Source organism: Leptodactylus fuscus, chromosome 9 (genome assembly GCF_031893055.1).
Source record: "Leptodactylus fuscus isolate aLepFus1 chromosome 9, aLepFus1.hap2, whole genome shotgun sequence".
Taxonomy (NCBI): domain Eukaryota; kingdom Metazoa; phylum Chordata; class Amphibia; order Anura; family Leptodactylidae; genus Leptodactylus; species Leptodactylus fuscus.
This window is the reverse complement of record NC_134273.1, coordinates 38,166,436-38,186,984: the sequence shown is the minus strand read 5'-3', so window position 1 is coordinate 38,186,984 and position 20,549 is coordinate 38,166,436. Positions and strand designations below refer to the sequence as shown.

General features: G+C 43.9%; 1 protein-coding gene across 1 annotated transcript in view; it reads left to right on the top strand.

The window, feature by feature from the left end:
• The first annotated feature begins 551 nt into the window (after window positions 1-551).
• The window catches only part of IL2RB (interleukin 2 receptor subunit beta), a 33,813-nt gene continuing 13,815 nt past the window's right edge, over window positions 552-20,549 (top strand). Inside the window, exons 1-4 of the mRNA XM_075287937.1 lie at window positions 552-602; window positions 3,166-3,243; window positions 18,219-18,333; window positions 20,004-20,085. Of these exons, the coding sequence (XP_075144038.1) occupies window positions 593-602; window positions 3,166-3,243; window positions 18,219-18,333; window positions 20,004-20,085 (285 nt within the window). The 5' untranslated portion in view covers window positions 552-592. The remainder of the gene's footprint in view (window positions 603-3,165; window positions 3,244-18,218; window positions 18,334-20,003; window positions 20,086-20,549) is intronic.

Sequence of the window (20,549 nt, the reverse complement as noted above, 5' to 3'; positions counted from 1 at the left end):
GTTCTAGTATACGCCACATGGATGCTATAAGAACTTTCTAAACATGAATTGACTGCTTTTACGATTGTTACATTACAGTATATGATAGGCTAAGTGGACAGCGCAGCAATCGTATGATTGTCAATATACATAGAGATGGATTTTACCATTTTATATTGTTCGATCCTGCAGTAGAAACTCATTTTTAATCTATTAAGTCCTGATCTAGGACTTCTCATAGTACACTGATGGGATATAGGTAGTATCATTTGAGGTTTTATGATGCTACCAGATATCTGTGGATACCAGAAATACTTGGTTAGTTATATGTACAGTACAGGTAACGCTTCATTTATAGCTTTCTGCTGATATTCTCCAGAGTCATGGAGAAGGATGTGAATACGATCCAATTTCTTGGTTACAAATTTTTAATAACTTCTACAGACAGAAGCAAACAGGACTCCTACTCACCCTGACAACTAAAACACAAAGTTTTACTCCTCCTCCCCACAATTTCCTGTCAGTGACGGTAACCTGAACTGTGACATTTACTGAGGTCCCATGTAAGGGGACAGGACTGTACTGGACAGGAGCAGGCACTGAACATCATACAATGGGGTCAGGTAAGAAAACAAGCTTCTTCCTACAATTTTATGTAATATAAGATGGATCATACAGGGATATGACTAAGAGATACAATGTATACAAAATAAGAGACCATTCTGCATATTTTTGAATGAGTGTGTGATGATAAAAATGGGGACAAAGAAACAAAATCATTATAAAGTACTGCATATATACTGCGGGAGAAACTAGTATATAGAGAGAGTATAGTGCAAAGATATTTGGGTAAAATGAAAGAATTCATTTTCATCTTGCTGATAAGATTTACTTTATGTTCTAACCTAACAGTCCGTAACCTAAGAATTACACCTTAGATATGGGGACAGTTCTATCCTGCTCATCATATTAGTATTTCCTGAAATGTCAAAGACAGAGTATATTATATAAAGTAATATAATGTGATATAATAGAGTATAATATTATGTTATATAAAATACTGCCATATCGTTCTCACAACTCACTTCCCAAATAATACTGGCAATAACAGATAATACTAGGTGGGGTTGAGGTTCATTTTAATCTAGGATGTTAATGAAGGGTTAAAACTATATAGTATTATGTGAAAGATCAAATGCATATATTTGTCTGTCAAACAAGCTAACTTGATGACCCAGCCAAGAGACCCTAGCTTGCTCAATGTAGACATTGCACAACCTTGAAGTCTGGTCTATGGATTGTGTTGTCTTATTCTTCTCCCTTCTGTTCAATCCACTCAGTGTAGACATTATAGACATAGACATTATAGACATTGTAGACCTAGGTATATAAGGTGAACTGAATGACCAATAAATTAGGCCACTTATACAAACTTATATTGTCTCCCAGACCCATGCTCTAGGTTTGTTGTAATACTTTTTTCACATAAGGTACTTAGCAGAAATTGTTCTGCACATCAAATTGCTACAATAGTGACAATACCTGGCGGTTTAGGTTGATAGAGTTTAATGGTGACAATACTTGCGGTAAACGGTAACCCTGGCTGTCTACAGAAATGAAGGAGTTAATGATGCGTTAGGCTGAGGCCCCACGTTGCAGAAAAGCAGGGGTTATTTTGCAGATTTTGCTGCGTTTTTAAAGCCAAACCAGGAGTGGATTAAACAGAAGGGAGAAGTATAAGCTTCCTTTCCCCATTGCTTTGCACTCTTAACTTTGGCTCAAAAAATGCAGCAAAATCTGAAACATAAAAGCAGTTTTTCCGCAAAATGAAGCCTTTGAAGAGCAGTAGAAGCATAAAGGGTTCAGGGGGCTTCTTTGCGGTCCCCTGAAAAATGTTGACCCTAGGCTATTACTGCAAAACGAGCCCTATTTACATATATGGAAAAATGTTATATATGATTATATATAATCACCCTATTGGGACTCCAAAATGGTGAGAAAAGACAATAGTCAGATTCAGGAGGAACATCCCAAACTACATGCAAGATTAATTTTCAATTTTGACCAAAGTGTCTCTTTAAGGCTGGAGCCCCATGGGACGGATACACTGTGATTTGCCCGTGACGGAAACACCGTGGGAAAAAACGCGGCGTTTTACAGTAATGGCAAAGTGGATGGGATTTTTGCCCACTTTGCAGTAAAAGCCACAGTGCGGACACGCCACGATTTCTGAAATCGCAGCATGTCAATTATATCTACAGAAACACCTGCAGTTTCCCCATAGGTATAATTGTAACAGAAAGTCCACGGAGGAAACCTCTGCAAACTTTATGTCTAAAGCGCTGCGGAAGAACCACAATGCGTTGCTGCCACGGTTTTTCCCACAGCACTTTATTGCTTTGGGACGTCCCGTGGGCCCTTCGCCTTAAGCTGGGGTGCCACGTTTTGAAAACTCCACAATATGGCTGTGGTGGAAATGCTGCAGCAAAAAAATGGTGCTTTACAGTACCTGCAAAGTGGATGGATTTCTGGCTAATGCCATCCACACATTGCAAAAAAATATCTGAAGCGGAACTGCTGCAATTTGATAAACCGTTGCGTATTTGTAAATTGCAGCATGTTCATTATACCAACAGAAATGATGGCGGTTTCTCTATGGGCATAATAGGGACAGAAAGTCCGTAGAGAAAAAATTTGTGGACTTTCGGTGAAAAGTCGCATTTCTGCCGCAGTCTTTTCAACAGTGTTTTTTCACTGCAGTTGTCTACATGGGGCCTTAGCCTCAAGATGTCCATCTGTTCAGAAGATCCTAATAATGAGAATAATACATGAACAAGTTGCAAACAGACTGGGGGAGGGAGGCAGCTGTGTCTGACAGCGGAAAACTCAGAAATTCAGTTGTGAAACAGGGCGCAGAGAATAACATACTGCTGAAGAATCCGGTTGAGATGAAATGCATATTAGGATCACATTTTAAGTCATACTTATGGGAAGGCGAGAAGTCGGTTATAACCAGCTATAAGGTTTAGTGACTCATTGTGAGAATGGTAGAGGTATGACAAAGATAAGGAGAACTAAAATGTGAGATCAATCCTAAGTGCTGCGAATGTGCAACAAGATGTCATGTCTCACCCATTTGTCATGCACTAAATGTGAATGTTTTATTATACACAAAATGTTTTATAGGTTCCCAAACTATCTGGATATCAGCTGCTCCCTGGATCCATCTGTTTCCGTACCTGTTCCTGCAGTCTGTGGTTCTGGGTAAATATGGATGCTAATATATGTTTCAAGAACATTTGCTCACCCAGGGGCGGATCCAGGGCCGGGCGAGCCGGGCAACCGCCCGGGGCCCCGCGCTTAGCGGGGCCCCGCGGCCCGGCCCTAACAAAATGGTCCCGGTCAGCTCGGCAGTCGGGCAAGTGCTGGGGCCCACAGAGCCTCTGGGGGCCCCCCGGCACTTGCCTGTCACGATTTCAGCTCATCGGCGTCCGTCCGCCGATGAGCTGAATACATACGCGATTAAAGCAGGAGCTGTGACCTCAGCTCCTGCTTTAAAGCTCCGGCCCGGCTTGCGTGTGTAGGCGCGATGACGTCATCACTAGAGATGAGCGAACAGTGTTCTATCGAACACATGTTCGATCGGATATCAGGGTGTTCGCCATGTTCGAATCGAATCGAACACCACGTGGTAAAGTGCGCCAAAATTCGATTCCCCTCCCACCTTCCCTGGCGCCTTTTTTGCACCAATAACAGCGCAGGGGAGGTGGGACAGGAACTACGACACTGGGGGCATTGAAAAAAATTGGAAAAAGTCATTGGCTGCCGAAATCAGGTGACCTCCATTTTAGACAAATAGTGGATTTCAAATCCGGGTCATATGAGAATGTGAACTTTGTGACTATGAGACAGGGATAGCTGTACAGGCAGGGATAGCTAGGGATAACCTTTATTTAGGGGGGAATGTTATTAAAAATAACTTTTTGGGGCTCTATCGGGTGTGTAATTGTGATTTTTGTGAGATAAACTTTTTCCCATAGGGATGCATTGGCCAGCGCTGATTGGCCGAATTCCGTACTCTGGCCAATCAGTGCTGGCCAATGCATTCTATTAGCTTGATGAAGCAGAGTGTGCACAAGGGTTCAAGCGCACCCTCGGCTCTGATGTAGCAGAGCCGAGGCTGCACAAGGGTTCAAGCGCACCCTCGGCTCTGATGTAGGAGAGCCGAGGGTGCACTTGAACCCTTGTGCACCCTCAGCTCTGCTACATCAGAGCCGAGGGTGCGCTTGAACCCTTGTGCACACTCTGCTTCATCAAGCTAATAGAATGCATTGGCCAGCGCTGATTGGCCAATGTATTCTATTAGCCTGATGAAGTAGAGCTGAATGTGTGTGCTAAGCACACACATTCAGCTCTACTTCATCGGGCTAATAGAATGCATTGGCCAGCGCTGATTGGCCAGAGTACGGAACTCGACCAATCAGCGCTGGCTCTGCTGGAGGAGGCGGAGTCTAAGATCGCTCCACACCAGTCTCCATTCAGGTCCGACCTTAGACTCCGCCTCCTCCGGCAGAGCCAGCGCTGATTGGCCGAAGGCTGGCCAATGCATTCCTATGCGAATGCAGAGACTTAGCAGTGCTGAGTCAGTTTTGCTCAACTACACATCTGATGCACACTCGGCACTGCTACATCAGATGTAGCAATCTGATGTAGCAGAGCCGAGGGTGCACTAGAACCCCTGTGCAAACTCAGTTCACGCTAATAGAATGCATTGGCCAGCGCTGATTGGCCAATGCATTCTATTAGCCCGATGAAGTAGAGCTGAATGTGTGTGCTAAGCACACACATTCAGCACTGCTTCATCACGCCAATACAATGCATTAGCCAGTGCTGATTGGCCAGAGTACGGAATTCGGCCAATCAGCGCTGGCTCTGCTGGAGGAGGCGGAGTCTAAGATCGCTCCACACCAGTCTCCATTCAGGTCCGACCTTAGACTCCGCCTCCTCCAGCAGAGCCAGCGCTGATTGGCCGAATTCCGTACTCTGGCCAATCAGCACTGGCTAATGCATTGTATTGGCTTGATGAAGCAGTGCTGAATGTGTGTGCTTAGCACACACATTCAGCTCTACTTCATCGGGCTAATAGAATGCATTGGCCAGCGCTGATTGGCCGAATTCCGTACTCTGGCCAATCAGCACTGGCTAATGCATTGTATTGGCTTGATGAAGCAGTGCTGAATGTGTGTGCTTAGCACACACATTCAGCTCTACTTCATCGGGCTAATAGAATGCATTGGCCAATCAGCGCTGGCCAATGCATTCTATTAGCGTGAACTGAGTTTGCACAGGGGTTCTAGTGCACCCTCGGCTCTGCTACATCAGATTGTTACATCTGATGTAGCAGTGCCGAGTGTGCATCAGATGTGTAGTTGAGCAAAACTGACTCAGCACTGCTAAGTCTGCATTCGCATAGGAATGCATTGGCCAGCCTTCGGCCAATCAGCGCTGGCTCTGCCGGAGGAGGCGGAGTCTAAGGTCGGACCTGAATGGAGACTGGTGTGGAGCGATCTTAGACTCCGCCTCCTCCAGCAGAGCCAGCGCTGATTGGCCGAATTCCGTACTCTGGCCAATCAGCACTGGCTAATGCATTGTATTGGCGTGATGAAGCAGTGCTGAATGTGTGTGCTTAGCACACACATTCAGCTCTACTTCATCGGGCTAATAGAATGCATTGGCCAGTGCTGATTGGCCAGAGTACGGAATTCGGCCAATCAGCGCTGGCCAATGCATTCTATTAGCCCGATGAAGTAGAGCTGAATGTGTGTGCTAAGCACACACATTCAGCACTGCTTCATCACGCCAATACAATGCATTAGCCAGTGCTGATTGGCCAGAGTACGGAATTCGGCCAATCAGCGCTGGCTCTGCTGGAGGAGGCGGAGTCTAAGATCGCTCCACACCAGTCTCCATTCAGGTCCGACCTTAGACTCCGCCTCCTCCAGCAGAGCCAGCGCTGATTGGCCGAATTCCGTACTCTGGCCAATCAGCACTGGCTAATGCATTGTATTGGCTTGATGAAGCAGTGCTGAATGTGTGTGCTTAGCACACACATTCAGCTCTACTTCATCGGGCTAATAGAATGCATTGGCCAGCGCTGATTGGCCGAATTCCGTACTCTGGCCAATCAGCACTGGCTAATGCATTGTATTGGCTTGATGAAGCAGTGCTGAATGTGTGTGCTTAGCACACACATTCAGCTCTACTTCATCGGGCTAATAGAATGCATTGGCCAATCAGCGCTGGCCAATGCATTCTATTAGCGTGAACTGAGTTTGCACAGGGGTTCTAGTGCACCCTCGGCTCTGCTACATCAGATTGCTACATCTGATGTAGCAGTGCCGAGTGTGCATCAGATGTGTAGTTGAGCAAAACTGACTCAGCACTGCTAAGTCTGCATTCGCATAGGAATGCATTGGCCAGCCTTCGGCCAATCAGCGCTGGCTCTGCCGGAGGAGGCGGAGTCTAAGGTCGGACCTGAATGGAGACTGGTGTGGAGCGATCTTAGACTCCGCCTCCTCCAGCAGAGCCAGCGCTGATTGGCCGAGTTCCGTACTCTGGCCAATCAGCACTGGCTAATGCATTGTATTGGCTTGATGAAGCAGTGCTGAATGTGTGTGCTTAGCACACACATTCAGCTCTACTTCATCGGGCTAATAGAATGCATTGGCCAGCGCTGATTGGCCGAATTCCGTACTCTGGCCAATCAGCACTGGCTAATGCATTGTATTGGCTTGATGAAGCAGTGCTGAATGTGTGTGCTTAGCACACACATTCAGCTCTACTTCATCGGGCTAATAGAATGCATTGGCCAATCAGCGCTGGCCAATGCATTCTATTAGCGTGAACTGAGTTTGCACAGGGGTTCTAGTGCACCCTCGGCTCTGCTACATCAGATTGCTACATCTGATGTAGCAGTGCCGAGTGTGCATCAGATGTGTAGTTGAGCAAAACTGACTCAGCACTGCTAAGTCTGCATTCGCATAGGAATGCATTGGCCAGCCTTCGGCCAATCAGCGCTGGCTCTGCCGGAGGAGGCGGAGTCTAAGGTCGGACCTGAATGGAGACTGGTGTGGAGCGATCTTAGACTCCGCCTCCTCCAGCAGAGCCAGCGCTGATTGGCCGAGTTCCGTACTCTGGCCAATCAGCACTGGCTAATGCATTGTATTGGCTTGATGAAGCAGTGCTGAATGTGTGTGCTTAGCACACACATTCAGCTCTACTTCATCGGGCTAATAGAATGCATTGGCCAGCGCTGATTGGCCGAATTCCGTACTCTGGCCAATCAGCACTGGCTAATGCATTGTATTGGCTTGATGAAGCAGTGCTGAATGTGTGTGCTTAGCACACACATTCAGCTCTACTTCATCGGGCTAATAGAATGCATTGGCCAATCAGCGCTGGCCAATGCATTCTATTAGCGTGAACTGAGTTTGCACAGGGGTTCTAGTGCACCCTCGGCTCTGCTACATCAGATTGCTACATCTGATGTAGCAGTGCCGAGTGTGCATCAGATGTGTAGTTGAGCAAAACTGACTCAGCACTGCTAAGTCTGCATTCGCATAGGAATGCATTGGCCAGCCTTCGGCCAATCAGCGCTGGCTCTGCCGGAGGAGGCGGAGTCTAAGGTCGGACCTGAATGGAGACTGGTGTGGAGCTATCTTAGACTCCGCTTCCTCCAGCAGAGCCAGCGCTGATTGGTCGAGTTCCGTACTCTGGCCAATCAGCACTGGCCAATGCATTTCTATGGGGAAAAGTTAGCTTGCGAAAATCGCAAACTGACAGGGATTTCCATGAAATAAAGTGACTTTTATGCCCCCAGACATGCTTCCCCTGCTGTCCCAGTGTCATTCCAGGGTGTTGGTATCATTTCCTGGGGTGTCATAGTGGACTTGGTGACCCTCCAGACACGAATTTGGGTTTCCCCCTTAACGAGTTTATGTTCCCCATAGACTATAATGGGGTTCGAAACCCATTCGAACACTCGAACAGTGAGCGGCTGTTCGAATCGAATTTCGAACCTCGAACATTTTAGTGTTCGCTCATCTCTAGTCATCACATCACGCTTACACACGCAAGCCGGGCCGCAGCTAAGCAGGAGCTGAGGTCACAGCTCCTGCTTTAATCGCGTATATGACTGGAGTGGGAGAGAGGAGAGAGGAGCGTCGGGGGAACGATGGAAGGTGAGTGATAGAAAGTGAGTGTAAGTGTTTGTTTTGTATTAAATATTAAGGTGGAACATAATGAAGGGGGCCCATGAAACTGGGGGGCAAATGAAGGGGAGGGGGGGAACGGCATGACACTGGGGAAGATGAAGGGGGTGGGGAGAGAACGGCATGAAACTGGGGAGAGAGATGGAGGGGGCCCAATGAAACTGGGGGGCAAATGAAGGGGAGGGGGGAACGGCATGACACTGGGGCAGAGACGGGGGGGGACATGAAACTGTAGGCAGATAAAGGGGGAGAATGGCATGAAACTGGGGACAGAGATAGAGGGGAGGGACATGAAACTAGGGGCAGATGAAGGGTGTATATGAAAATGGGGAGAGATGGAGGGGGGACATATAATTTACGGGTGACTGTAGGAGGATTATACTGTGTGGAATCACATGAAAAATGAATGAGAATGGGCGGAGTCAACATAAAAGTGGGTGGGGCCTAATTTGCTGCGGCGCACTGCGCGTAGGGCCCCGCCAAAGTCAATTGCCCAGGGCCCCGCAAACCCTGGATCCGCCACTGTGCTCACCCCAGACAGTCTAAGTATTCACTAAATTTATCAAAGTGGCTCCTGCTTGATGATAAATTTAATGAGGCTTTAGATGCCTTTGTCTAACCTTTCACAGTCAGTTGTTACATTGCACCAAAACTTGGAGCATTTTTGGTGCATGTTGGTGCATATAAAGCGCTTCCTTGCTGCACCCTTTTGTCGCTGTATCAGGACCCTTTGCTGAGCAAAGTGCACAAAGTGTTAAATACAGATAATAAATGTGGTGCACTGAATATTACTCTGTTTTATGGCAAAAATGTATTCAGAATTTTGTCTCATTTAGTTTAGTAAATTTCCCCCGTTGTATCTGTATCTTCTGGTGACATTGATTGATGGCAAGAAATTTTAGTGCTCAGACTTGAAGTAAAAAATTCTGGATAATAATAACAACTCATCTTAGCATCCAGTTTCCAAAACTGATAGATAGGATAAGTCTTCTATATATTAGATCTGCAAGGATCTGACAGCCAAGACCCCCATGGAGCTGCAGTTCATACTTACATGCGTTGCTCATTTGCCATATGATTTGTAGCACTAGGTTTTGGTACTGCAACACTTCGAAAACACTTCCACTCCTGCGTCCAGCGGAACGCTCCAGTATCCATCATATTGGGGCGGACAAAACAATGAAAATGTGCCAGAATTCTGGTGTTATTTGAGCCAAAATACTGGCGTACCTGCTTTACTACTCATTTTCAAAGTGAAAAATGTCTATTATTCATGGCCCTTTTACACTTGAGACACCCATCTTCACGGATCCATCACACATTGAACTTTATGAAGGGATCTGTGAAAATAGACAAAAATCGAGCATGACCTATTAAAATATCCATCATGTAAATAGCCCCCATTCACATGAATGAATGTTAATGCAGCCATGTGGCGGTGGCGGAGGTTGAAAAAAAAAAAAACGTCCACCACACGGCCAATTATGACGTTCATGTAAATATAGGCTTAGACTGGAAACTAAATCTGGTACAATTTAAGATTGTCTAGTTTGTCTAGTTTCTAGATTGTCGAGGTTTACACTATCTAAAACATAGACAGTATTAGATTGTCTGCCCCATTTTGCACCGGTCACATCATAAAAAGACCACATTACCATGTCCATGTCATAAAAGGAACTGTGGCATACAAAGGTGGCCACATATAAATGCAAACAAATGGCCATAGATAGACATCAATGTTAAAAACAAACAGATCCATTTTTGTCCTTTTTTTGAAGAATACAAAAGTAAAGTATACTACGATATTGTGTGTCCTTCCAAATAAAATTAGACAGGCATGGATCCGTTTGCATCTATAAAATGAATGTAAAAAAACATAATGTAAATGGAGCCTAACCTTACGTCAACAGTCATTGCATTAAAGAGGCGGTCCTATCAATGACAGAAGTGGGCTGTCAATCACTGATAGCTCCGCCTCCTTAACTTCTCAACATAGAGCAGGGATTTCAATGGATAAAAGGCAGGTTATACTAAATCTTTTCCTACAAAACTATATATCAATCTACAAAGTTCTTCCAGTTCTATAACAGGTTGAACAGCATTTTACATGCGATAGGTTCCCTTTAAGTGTTATAGCAACTTTTTAAGATTGCACCTGCACAATGACAGTCTTGTTCACCCGCTATGCAGGTCACAACAACACAGAGGGGAGGCGGTCAAACACTGAAAGGACCGCCCCCGAACCCAACTACTGTTTCTAATCCTCACGATAACGTTGACAGCTGATTGTATCTTTCATTCTGTATAGAGTATACAGATACAAGAATGTACTGCCAATAATCAACACCGCATTCCTCCCTCCCCCATGTACTTTGCATTAGCCTGTGTAAGGGTCAGTTCATATTAGCGTATGTTTTCCGTCCGCATGGAGACCCCCCGGACGGAATACAATCGCAACTGCAAGCGCTGTGCAGTTAAAGCACATGGACCCTATAAACTATAATGGGGTCCGTGTGCTTGCTTCACACTGCCTGCCCGCAAGCTCACAGATATCCTCAGGTAACCGCGGCTTTAGCAGTCCACCTCTCTGTCATTCAGGTCCCATGGTGGACCCAAACAACAGAGACCCGTGTGCAGATGTGAACCTAGCCTAAAACACTTCTCTGTCCGTCTCTACACCCTGGTTCCTCTCGAAACAGAGGAATGATTTAGTGACTAATAATTGCAGTGAGGATCAGCCTGTGGCTAGTGATTGGCTGTGCAGCAAGTTCCCATTGTAGAGATGGACCAGAGAGTAGAGACTGGTGGGAGACATAAGAAGCACAGGAGCGGAAGCAGCAGGGGATCAGGAAGATAAGTAGGACTGATATTATTCTATATTATTCTCAGCAATGAACAAGGCTGGGCAACCATTTAAGCCTTCTAAAAGCTTTTCCAATCCACCCCCTTTGGATACTAAAATCTGATATTCACAACCCATAGGCCCAATTTTGTCTCAGCATGCTCATAAAGTTGTGAGATATTTTATTAAAACATCTTGGTGGTTACGTATCAGCATGGGGACTTTTCTCAAAAGAATTTGTTGCAGAGAAGCTCAGTATAAGGAGTAAATGATCTGAATGCACTGACATTTTAGGCTCATTAGAAAACCACAGAGGACTATAAACAGCAGTGAGCGGTCTGCAATGATGGAGGATAGCCAGCCGCTGCAGCGTATAGATCTACGCAGTCAGCAGTGGTTTTCTGTAAATGTTCCGTAATTCAAATGAGTCTAATCTGCTTTTCCATATTATGATCCATCAATTGTAAGATATTATGGTGGAAAAGTATGGTGGCACGTGGAGCGCCCATAGAACAAACCACAGAGACAAAGCACATAAGCCTGCGCAGTAGGTGGCATGGTGACACAGAGTCTATGGAGCTCTGTACTACTGAGCAGTAGAGATGAGCGAACAGCGTTCGATCGAGTACATGTTCGATCGGATATCAGGCTGTTCGAATACATCTCTGGTGTAGCCGAGCTAAGCGCACGGCCAGCACTGCTACATCTTGGCATAGGAATGCATTGACCAGCGTTGATTGGCCAAATGCCATACAGAGTACAGCTTTCGGCCAGTCAATGGTGGTTCTGCCGGAGGAGGCAGAGTCTAAGATCGGTCCACAGCAGTCTCTATCCTGATCCGATTTAGACTCCGCCTCCTCACAGACGAGCCTCCGGCAGAACCAGCGTTCATTGGCCGAATGCTGTACTCTGTATGGCATTCGGCAAATCAACGCTGGTCAATGCATTCCTATGGGAAAAAGTCAGCTCCTGCATATCGCAAGCTGACAGGGATCCCGACGTAATACAGTGACTTGGGCATGTTAGATGCCCCCAGGCATGCTTCCCCTGCTGTCCCAGTTGCATTGCAGAGGTGTTGGCATCATTTCCTTAGGTATCATAGTGGACTTGGTGACCCTCCTGAGTCGAATAGTAGTTTCCCCCTAAACGAGTATTTATTCCCCATAGACTATAATGGGGTTCGATGTTCGATCGAACAGTCGAGTATTGAGCGGCTACTCGAATTGAACTTCGAACATTTCACTGTTCGCTCATCTCTACTGAGCAGTACTCTATATTTTCTACTGTATGGTGCTCTGTATGTTCTCCTCTAGAAGTCTTACTTTAAGACTAATACTTCTGTAATATCCAATTGAGCAAGCGTCAACTGCTTGGAAAAACTGTCTGAAAGTGGAGGCGTATAGTAGTATGTCCTTAAAGATGTCTTCATCTATAGTTGCCCTACTACAATCCTAGATACAAGTGAAATATTTTCCTTCTTGCATTGTATGTCAAGTAGCAAAAGCGGATGACGCATCTGGATCTCTGCGCTCGTGTGGATATCTGGTGGTGTCACGCAATGCAGGAGGGAAATGCTGGCGGTGCCGCACGATACAATAGAGTCCATACAACCCTGCGCTCTTGTACCTGAGAGAAGACTGAAAGTATGACCAGCAGGGAATGGGTAGAAATAATTTTATGCTTATCTGACAACGTTCTCCTTTAATGGATTACAAATCAATCCAAGTGTCGATATCCGCAGAATTATTAGCCTGAAGTAATACACTGGAACAGTACATGATAGCAATAATCTGTATCTCACCCAGCTGCCAGTGAGAAATAAGATTGATATGGCAGCTGAATAGTGCCACCTAGTGGAAGGTTTACATCTAGCAGTCTAGAGGAAGGTGGTCTCATGGGACGGGACTAACCATGGTAGTTAGGTTTCAGTTCATCAGACATCATGCAACTTTTTGGACAGCAATATAGGGTTAATCGTGTGAAAATGAGTCCTGCACGGCTATGCACATGAATAGATTTTGATTACATTTTAAAAATCATCTAAATAGAACCATTTTAAGGTTGACATTGCCCCAAATGTTATATCTAATAAAAGGAAACATTACGTATAAGTTTTAGTTTGGTTCTAAAGCAATTTAGCAAGTCTATTAATACACATTTATTTCCAGGGCCGAAAAGAGGAACATTGAAAGGAGTCTTAGGATTGGTGATAAGTGTCTGACCTCAATGGGTCTGACCACTGGGAACATCATTGATAACAAGAATGGGGTTCCCTGAGTTCCACTGAATAGAGGACAAAAGCTCCATTCACTTCTATAGTACTGCTTTAGTGCTGTATTTGGCTCTCACTGACAGTCCCAGAGAAGTGGATAGAACAGTGTTCACACATGTATAATACTAATCCAGTCACACAGGGGACTCGGAAATCCCCATGCTTGTGATGGATGGAAGTTCCTTTTTTGTGATAGGGATGTCTTAGGTGGTTACCTAATGTTAGTATAATAGTATCTTTGTGCTGTCCTGCAATCCCAGGAGGCAGAAGAGATATATATATATATATATATATATATATATATATATATATATATATATATATATAAATTTTAACATAGATTGTGAGCCCCATATTGAGCTCACAATGTACATTTTTTACCCCCATCAGTATGTCTTTTTGGAATATGGGATGGAAATCCATGCAAACACAGGGAGAACATACAAACTCCTTGCAGATGGTTTTTTTGCCCTTGGTGGGATTTGAACACCAGGACCTGGCACTGCAAGGCTGCAGTGCTAGCCACTGAGCCACTGTATGGCCCCCTGGAGGCAGAAGATATAACCTGACAATAACTCATCTGCTGTCAGCTTCTGCTTCACCACTTGGCCTCGGCCTCTGTACCAAGTGAGGCACTATAATGTGGGGTTCATATTAAGTGGACATTATATTGTGGGGCTCATACTAAGGGGGCATTATACTGTGGGGCCATATTAATTGGATATTGCACAGTGGGAGACATGTTAATGGAGACAATATACTGTGGGCCCCATATTAAAGGGGTTTCCCAGGCCTTTATGCATTGTGTGCAGGATAGGACATCATTAACTGTTCTGTCGGGTTTGACACCTGGACCCCGCTCAAATTAGTTATCTGGCAGCCTCCATCAAGCCGTCCACTGTATAGAGGTGGCACTGGAGACCTGCAATTCCACTCCTATCACTTGAATAGGATTAGAATGTGAGCACTCCCCATCCACTACATCAGCTTCCACCACCCTGAAGCTGCTAGAAAAGCTGATCTGTGCAGGATCCTCCAAAATTGATATTAATTACCTATCCTGTGGATAGGTCATCAGTATGAAAGATGCATTTAGGAGTTGAAAACCCTTTTAAGGGGGATATTATATTGCGGATACCATATTAAAGGAGGCATAATAATAATAACAATTAATAATAATAATAATAATAATAATAATAATAATAATAATAAAAAATTTGATTTACTATGGGAGCCATATCAAGGGAAACATTATACACGGGGGGGCGGGGGGGGGGCACATTGAGGGGAATATTATACCATGGGGTCACAAAGTGGAGACACAAGGGGACATCATACTGTGCGGGGATCACAGAGGGGCATGATACTGTGTCAGAACCAAAAATGGGGCATGGAGGAGAATGGGCAGAACAATAGCATCATAAGAATGTAAGAAATTCAAGGAGGTCATTGCAATGTATACAGGACAAACATCAATAGTGCAAGCCTAAGAAATAAGGTACAACAAAATTTTAGAAAATATCACTATCTGCTGTGGTATATACGGCACAGAGCAGTCAAATAGTCTTACGCCATTGACACCACTCTGCACCCCCGCCACATCCCCCCATCCTAAGGACATGACCTTTTATATAGCGATCTCAGACAGTTATAACCAATGCATCCAAATTTTTTCAATTTTGTGAGGGAAATTCCTACCTAAATACTGCAATTGGCCAATGGAATATATTTAGTTAATAAAGGCAGAGGCCTCCTGTGTAGTGGACCTGGGGTACAGTACACGATAAAGTAACTGGGACTAAATCAGGACGTCTCTAGCACTCACTACAATATCAACAAAGGAGGATTCAACCACTTTATAAAACTCAGTTGCTAAGCCAGGGACATCCCACTGCCACGTAGTAGATGCCCGGTCATAGGGACTAGTAGACTTAATAAATTGCAGCATTGGGTAAGAGGCTTAGGAAGGTCAGGGGACTCAAGGAGATCCTCTAATTTGGAGAAACTCAATTCTGGAGCAACAAAACCAAATAGCAACATGAAGACCTGTTGCAACTGGAGGTAATGAAAGAAAGCATGCCTGGGGACCTTATGCCACAAGGGTGTATGTAGCTCACTTGTGATCTGTGTCCTGGTCTGCGAAAAAATAGAAGTAGCAAATAAATAGCTATCACTGGAATTACAAAAAAAAAATGTATAAAATGGACAAAATAAAAAAAATCTGTTATCTGAAAGTCACACACCTCTTCATCAAAGCCAGATTGAGGAATCTTTTCATTCCTTTGATTTAAAGTATTTGGTATCTCTCTTCATCTGCTCCATTGACATGAATGTGCTGAGGAATCAATAAAATAAAAAAGACTCCATATTCTTGTAAAGCAGGGATGCAATACCGCTGTAATTCACAAGAGTTTTCAAGCTGCCGCAATAATAGAGGTTTATAACCCTATAGAAGACGATGAAGCCTGTTCCTTAATGTAGTCTCAATCCATTTACTGCTTTCTGTAGGAAATCACTTGACTTCTGAGTCAGACACCAATTTTAGGTTGATAATAATTGAAGTGGAGGGCGGGTTATGACTGGGTTCCAGCATTAAATAAAGGGGCAATTAGCAGGTCCGCTACCCTGTACACACCATTCATAGCTCATTCTTACCTTACTCCATGGTGGCTCATTGAACACTTACATCATGATAGTAGCCATAGCAAACATTTACCAGGGGTGCCAAGAACACATTGAATAAGAGGAGGACTGCAAGTGATGATATGGCCCCATAAAGCCCTGAACTCGACATCATCTAGTCTGGCTGGGATTACACAAAGAGAAAGAAGGATTTGAGCAAGCCTACATCCACAGAAGATCTGTGCTTAGTTCTACAAGTTCTCAACATATCCACATTTAAAGCTAAGGCTATGTTCACATCTGTGCTTGATCATTGTTTGGAAATTCCATCCCCCATTCTACTTGAAAAATGCGCTTTACCGCTTTTTTAGCAGATTGGATTTGCGTTTTTCAGGTCCCCAAGTAGAATGGAAACCCCATCGCAGATGTGAACCTAGCGTAAGCATCACAGGTAAAAAAAATATAATAGGAAAAAAATCTTTCTACCATGTTAGCCAGTGGATATGAAATCTAAAAAAAAAATTTGAAGAGTCTTCAGTAGTTGATACCTTTTTTATTGGCTAACTAAAAATGATGACATATTGCGAGCTTTCAGGACTACTAAAAAGGTTCCTTCATCAGGCTGATATACCAGCCTGATGAAGGAACCTTTTTAGTAGTCCCGAAAGCTCGCAATATGTCATCATTTAAAGTTAGCCATTAAAAAGGTATCAACTACTGAAGACTCCTCAAAAAAAATTATTAATGTCCGGCATACAATTTATATGCACTGTATGTGGGGCAAACTGGATGATTTTGATGCATCCAACTGACTACTTAATTTATATAGAGGCTTCTCAAATATCCCCAGTGACATTTCAACATGTCCAAAGCTTAAGTTCTCAGGTAGATAAGTCTTCAGTGAACTTGGAGTGCAGATGTGTAGGAGAATCAGGATAGATAGCTGTCAGTCTGTACGTGCAGTGGTTAAATTTTGGCATAAATGTGCCAGAATAGGTAACATAAAAAACAGTTACTTACCTCTCTTGGCTCTGGAAGACTATGGGCTTACTCTGTGATGTCCCAGACGTCGCTTGGACTAGGGCTTGCATCCTTATGCATCGTGACGCAAGCCCCTGCTCACGTAACGTCCAGTATCCCGTAAATCCTTGAAAATGGCTGACATCTGCGGGGAGTGCGTAGAGGTAAGTAACAGTCTGAAAAGATCCCAGAGTATAATAATTGTTCATAGTTGTCCACAATGGTGCATAATACTGTTTGCAGGGGCCACTATGGGGAATAATACTGTGTGCAGGGGCCACTATGGGGCATAATACTGTGTGCAGGGGCCACTATGGGGAATAATACTGTGTGCAGGGGCCACTATGGGGCATAATACTGTGTGCAGGGGCCACTATGGGGAATAATACTGTGTGCAGGGGCCACTATGGGGCATAATACTGTGTGCAGGGGCCACTAAGGGACATAATACTGTGTGCAGGGGCCACTATGGGGCATAATACTGTGTGCAGGGGCCACTATGGGGAATAATACTGTGTATAGGGGCCACTATGGTCAAAATACTATGCCCAGGGGCCACTATGGGACATAAACTATGACCCATAGTGGCCCATGTACAAAGTATTATGCTCCATAATAGTGTGTGCTGAAATGCAGGGCGGTGTCGTAGGTCGGTCAGGGGGATGGAGGAGGCGTTCACCTTAAAAAAAATCTTCACAATTTAAGCAGTGCGTATGCGGTTTCATTTGAGAGTTAGCTAAGTTACTGTTAGGCAGCAGGCAACAAACAGTATATCCTATATAAATCCATTGCAAAGAACGTAAAATGCCCATCAGTATAAAGGTATGCTAACTCAGAGTTTTTTACAAGCTGAAAAAATCTGCTTCAGGAACTAGGAAGGTTTTTTTTTATATGTTTTGTATCTCGTTTTTTGACGTGGCTTTTGGCGCAGTTTTCGTTGTGTTTTTTCCGCCTCCTGTTGACTTCAACGGGTTTTTCCAGGCGGAATCCACCTGAAGATAGGTCATGTTGCTTTTTTTTTCTGCTAGATGAAAAAAAACTGCTAGAGGTAAGAAACTGCTAGTGACTCCCATTGAAATTAATGGGAGGTGTTTCTGGGAGGATTCTGCCTCAAAATCTGCCTGCAAAAAACTCTGTGTGAACAGACCCTAATAGTCATATCCTACAGAAATAATAATAGTAACAGATACATTTGTTGATTCCTTCCTTTCAGCTCACCTGGACTGCACATATAACTCCTGGACCCTCTTGTCCTGTTCGTGGGATACAGACAGCAATTTCACCGAATACCCATGTTACATATCTCTTAATGTGATTGATGACAATAGGTGAGTCCATCTATATAAAGGTGTTGAGGATTCTGGTAAACATTAATAACATATCCTGTGACCGGTATTGGACTGCCATGTTTTGGTCCCACCCATGAGGACAATTCTGAAAGTTTAATATTAATCTATAAATAACACATTCGTATCCATCTTTATGTTAGGATAGACCATCAATCTCAGATCCGAACCTGTAGAATGTCATTCATTATTTAACCCTTAGGCGCAATGGAAACAGCCAATGATAACTGATGGACAGAACATCTGGAAAATTCACCTGAAGAAACCTTTACCAGTGACTCCTTGCAACTTGCAATTTGTGCTCCATAGTCTTCACCTAAGTTTTCCTTTATTGGTTCTCATATACTAATCCCACTATGAGACTTCAATACATAAAAGCATTTCATGGCTGCTAAAATCTATTTGGATTGAATGAGTTGAGATACTTGTTGATGTAATATGTAATAATGTGCTTAAACAATAGACACAGAATTGTCTGGCCTTGCAGAGTATTGCTTAGTTTTTTGTATGAGACTCGGTAATGGATCTCTTCATATCGTCAGACGTCAAAGCGCCTACGTGTAACTGTGTGTAGGTGTACTCTACCCTCTCAATGTAATAATAACTACTGACGTCCATAATAACAAAAACTATACACCACACCAATGTTAGAACCTTTCAGCCGTGATGCTTTTCTGACCCCACTGTGCTTTGGAGGTCAATGTGTCCATCTGCATGCATTGTATACTGCCATTCTAATGTACAATTACTGATATATTCCTTGAATTTTGGCCCGCTGAAGTATAATGCAAAAATTAACAAAGAAAAGTCATTGACCCTTTGACTCTTGAAGTTCAGAGATTCTACCCCTGGCAATCTCTGAGATGTAAAGCAACGGGACATTCTTCTTCATAAGCAGGTGTGAACAGTGCAGCAATACAATGGGTCTTGGTCCTAAAAATTGCCCGAGAGGATCAGTTGCCAGGCAATTCAAGCAAAATCAGCAAAATGCTGCATTGGAGGACTATTGACTGTGAGGAAAACTCAGACTTATCTTAAGCATGGACCATTAATAACCAGTCTTGAAGAAACTAAAAATGTTAGGTCTTGCCATTGACTCCCCTGCAAGATGGGATAGAGCCCTGTAATCAAACTGTATCTGTTAAGCCATTGTACATTCTGAAAAAAACTTCCCCTAATGCATACCCTCTTATAGGGTCGAGACACATTGGAATGGCCAATTAATAGGATTGATTTGGGGCAGTTGTGGTACTGCCCTTGTCAGGGATGGAAGTCTTGAATCGGGGGCTAAGGGGTAAAACTAGGGTTACAGTTCACTTTTCCCTAAGCATTGGACCTTGAGACTCCTTGATGAAACATATAACACCCCCCTCACCATACTTTCACCAACCAAGCAGTAAAACGGTCCTAATTTTTTAACCCGTATCAATTTGTGGACTCTCGTTATTCCTTTTTAGAGCATATTTATTAAGTTATGTCTAGGATAGGATTCTCACCACTGTTTTTGGTTCCATTTTCTTGAGCTCCCTAGGGGTACGACTATTTACTACCTTTCTGTAGCTATTACAGTCTTAAAGAAACCCTTTAGTGTTTGTTGCCTTGCAGTCATGTTATATATGCCATATCTTCTGACATATTTCTCTTTCCTACAGAGACATAAAAGGTTTTTGCTCTCTTACCCCCAATCGTAACCCAAGAAGCTGCAAAATGAATCTGACTACTGATGAAAAACCTGTAAGCACTAGTTTTTGCGTGAGTTTGTCTCATGGGCTAACACCTATCTAACACCGTAGACATATAGGGGAATTGACCATGCCTACACTCACACAAATGTAATTGGCTGTGCGTTTTTTAATGGCCTTCACATGGCCACATCACTTTCAATGTCTATGAATGGCAGCTATTCACATGAGTAATATTGTCATGGACTGTCGAACTATAGGTCATGCTCTATTATGGTTCATTTTCACATATCCCTCCATACACTGAGGGATATGTGAGGAGTCCCTTTGGGTGCAAAAACGGCTATGAAAATGGATGGTTTTTGTGGTCCTTTTGCACAATTCTTCTGTGAATATAGGCTTAGACTATGCTACTCTTGTCCGAGAAGCACCTGGATTATTAAGAGACTATGGGCCTCATGCTGGTACTGGGAAATACTATTATGCACCTGCTATATAAAGTTGCATGCTACATTT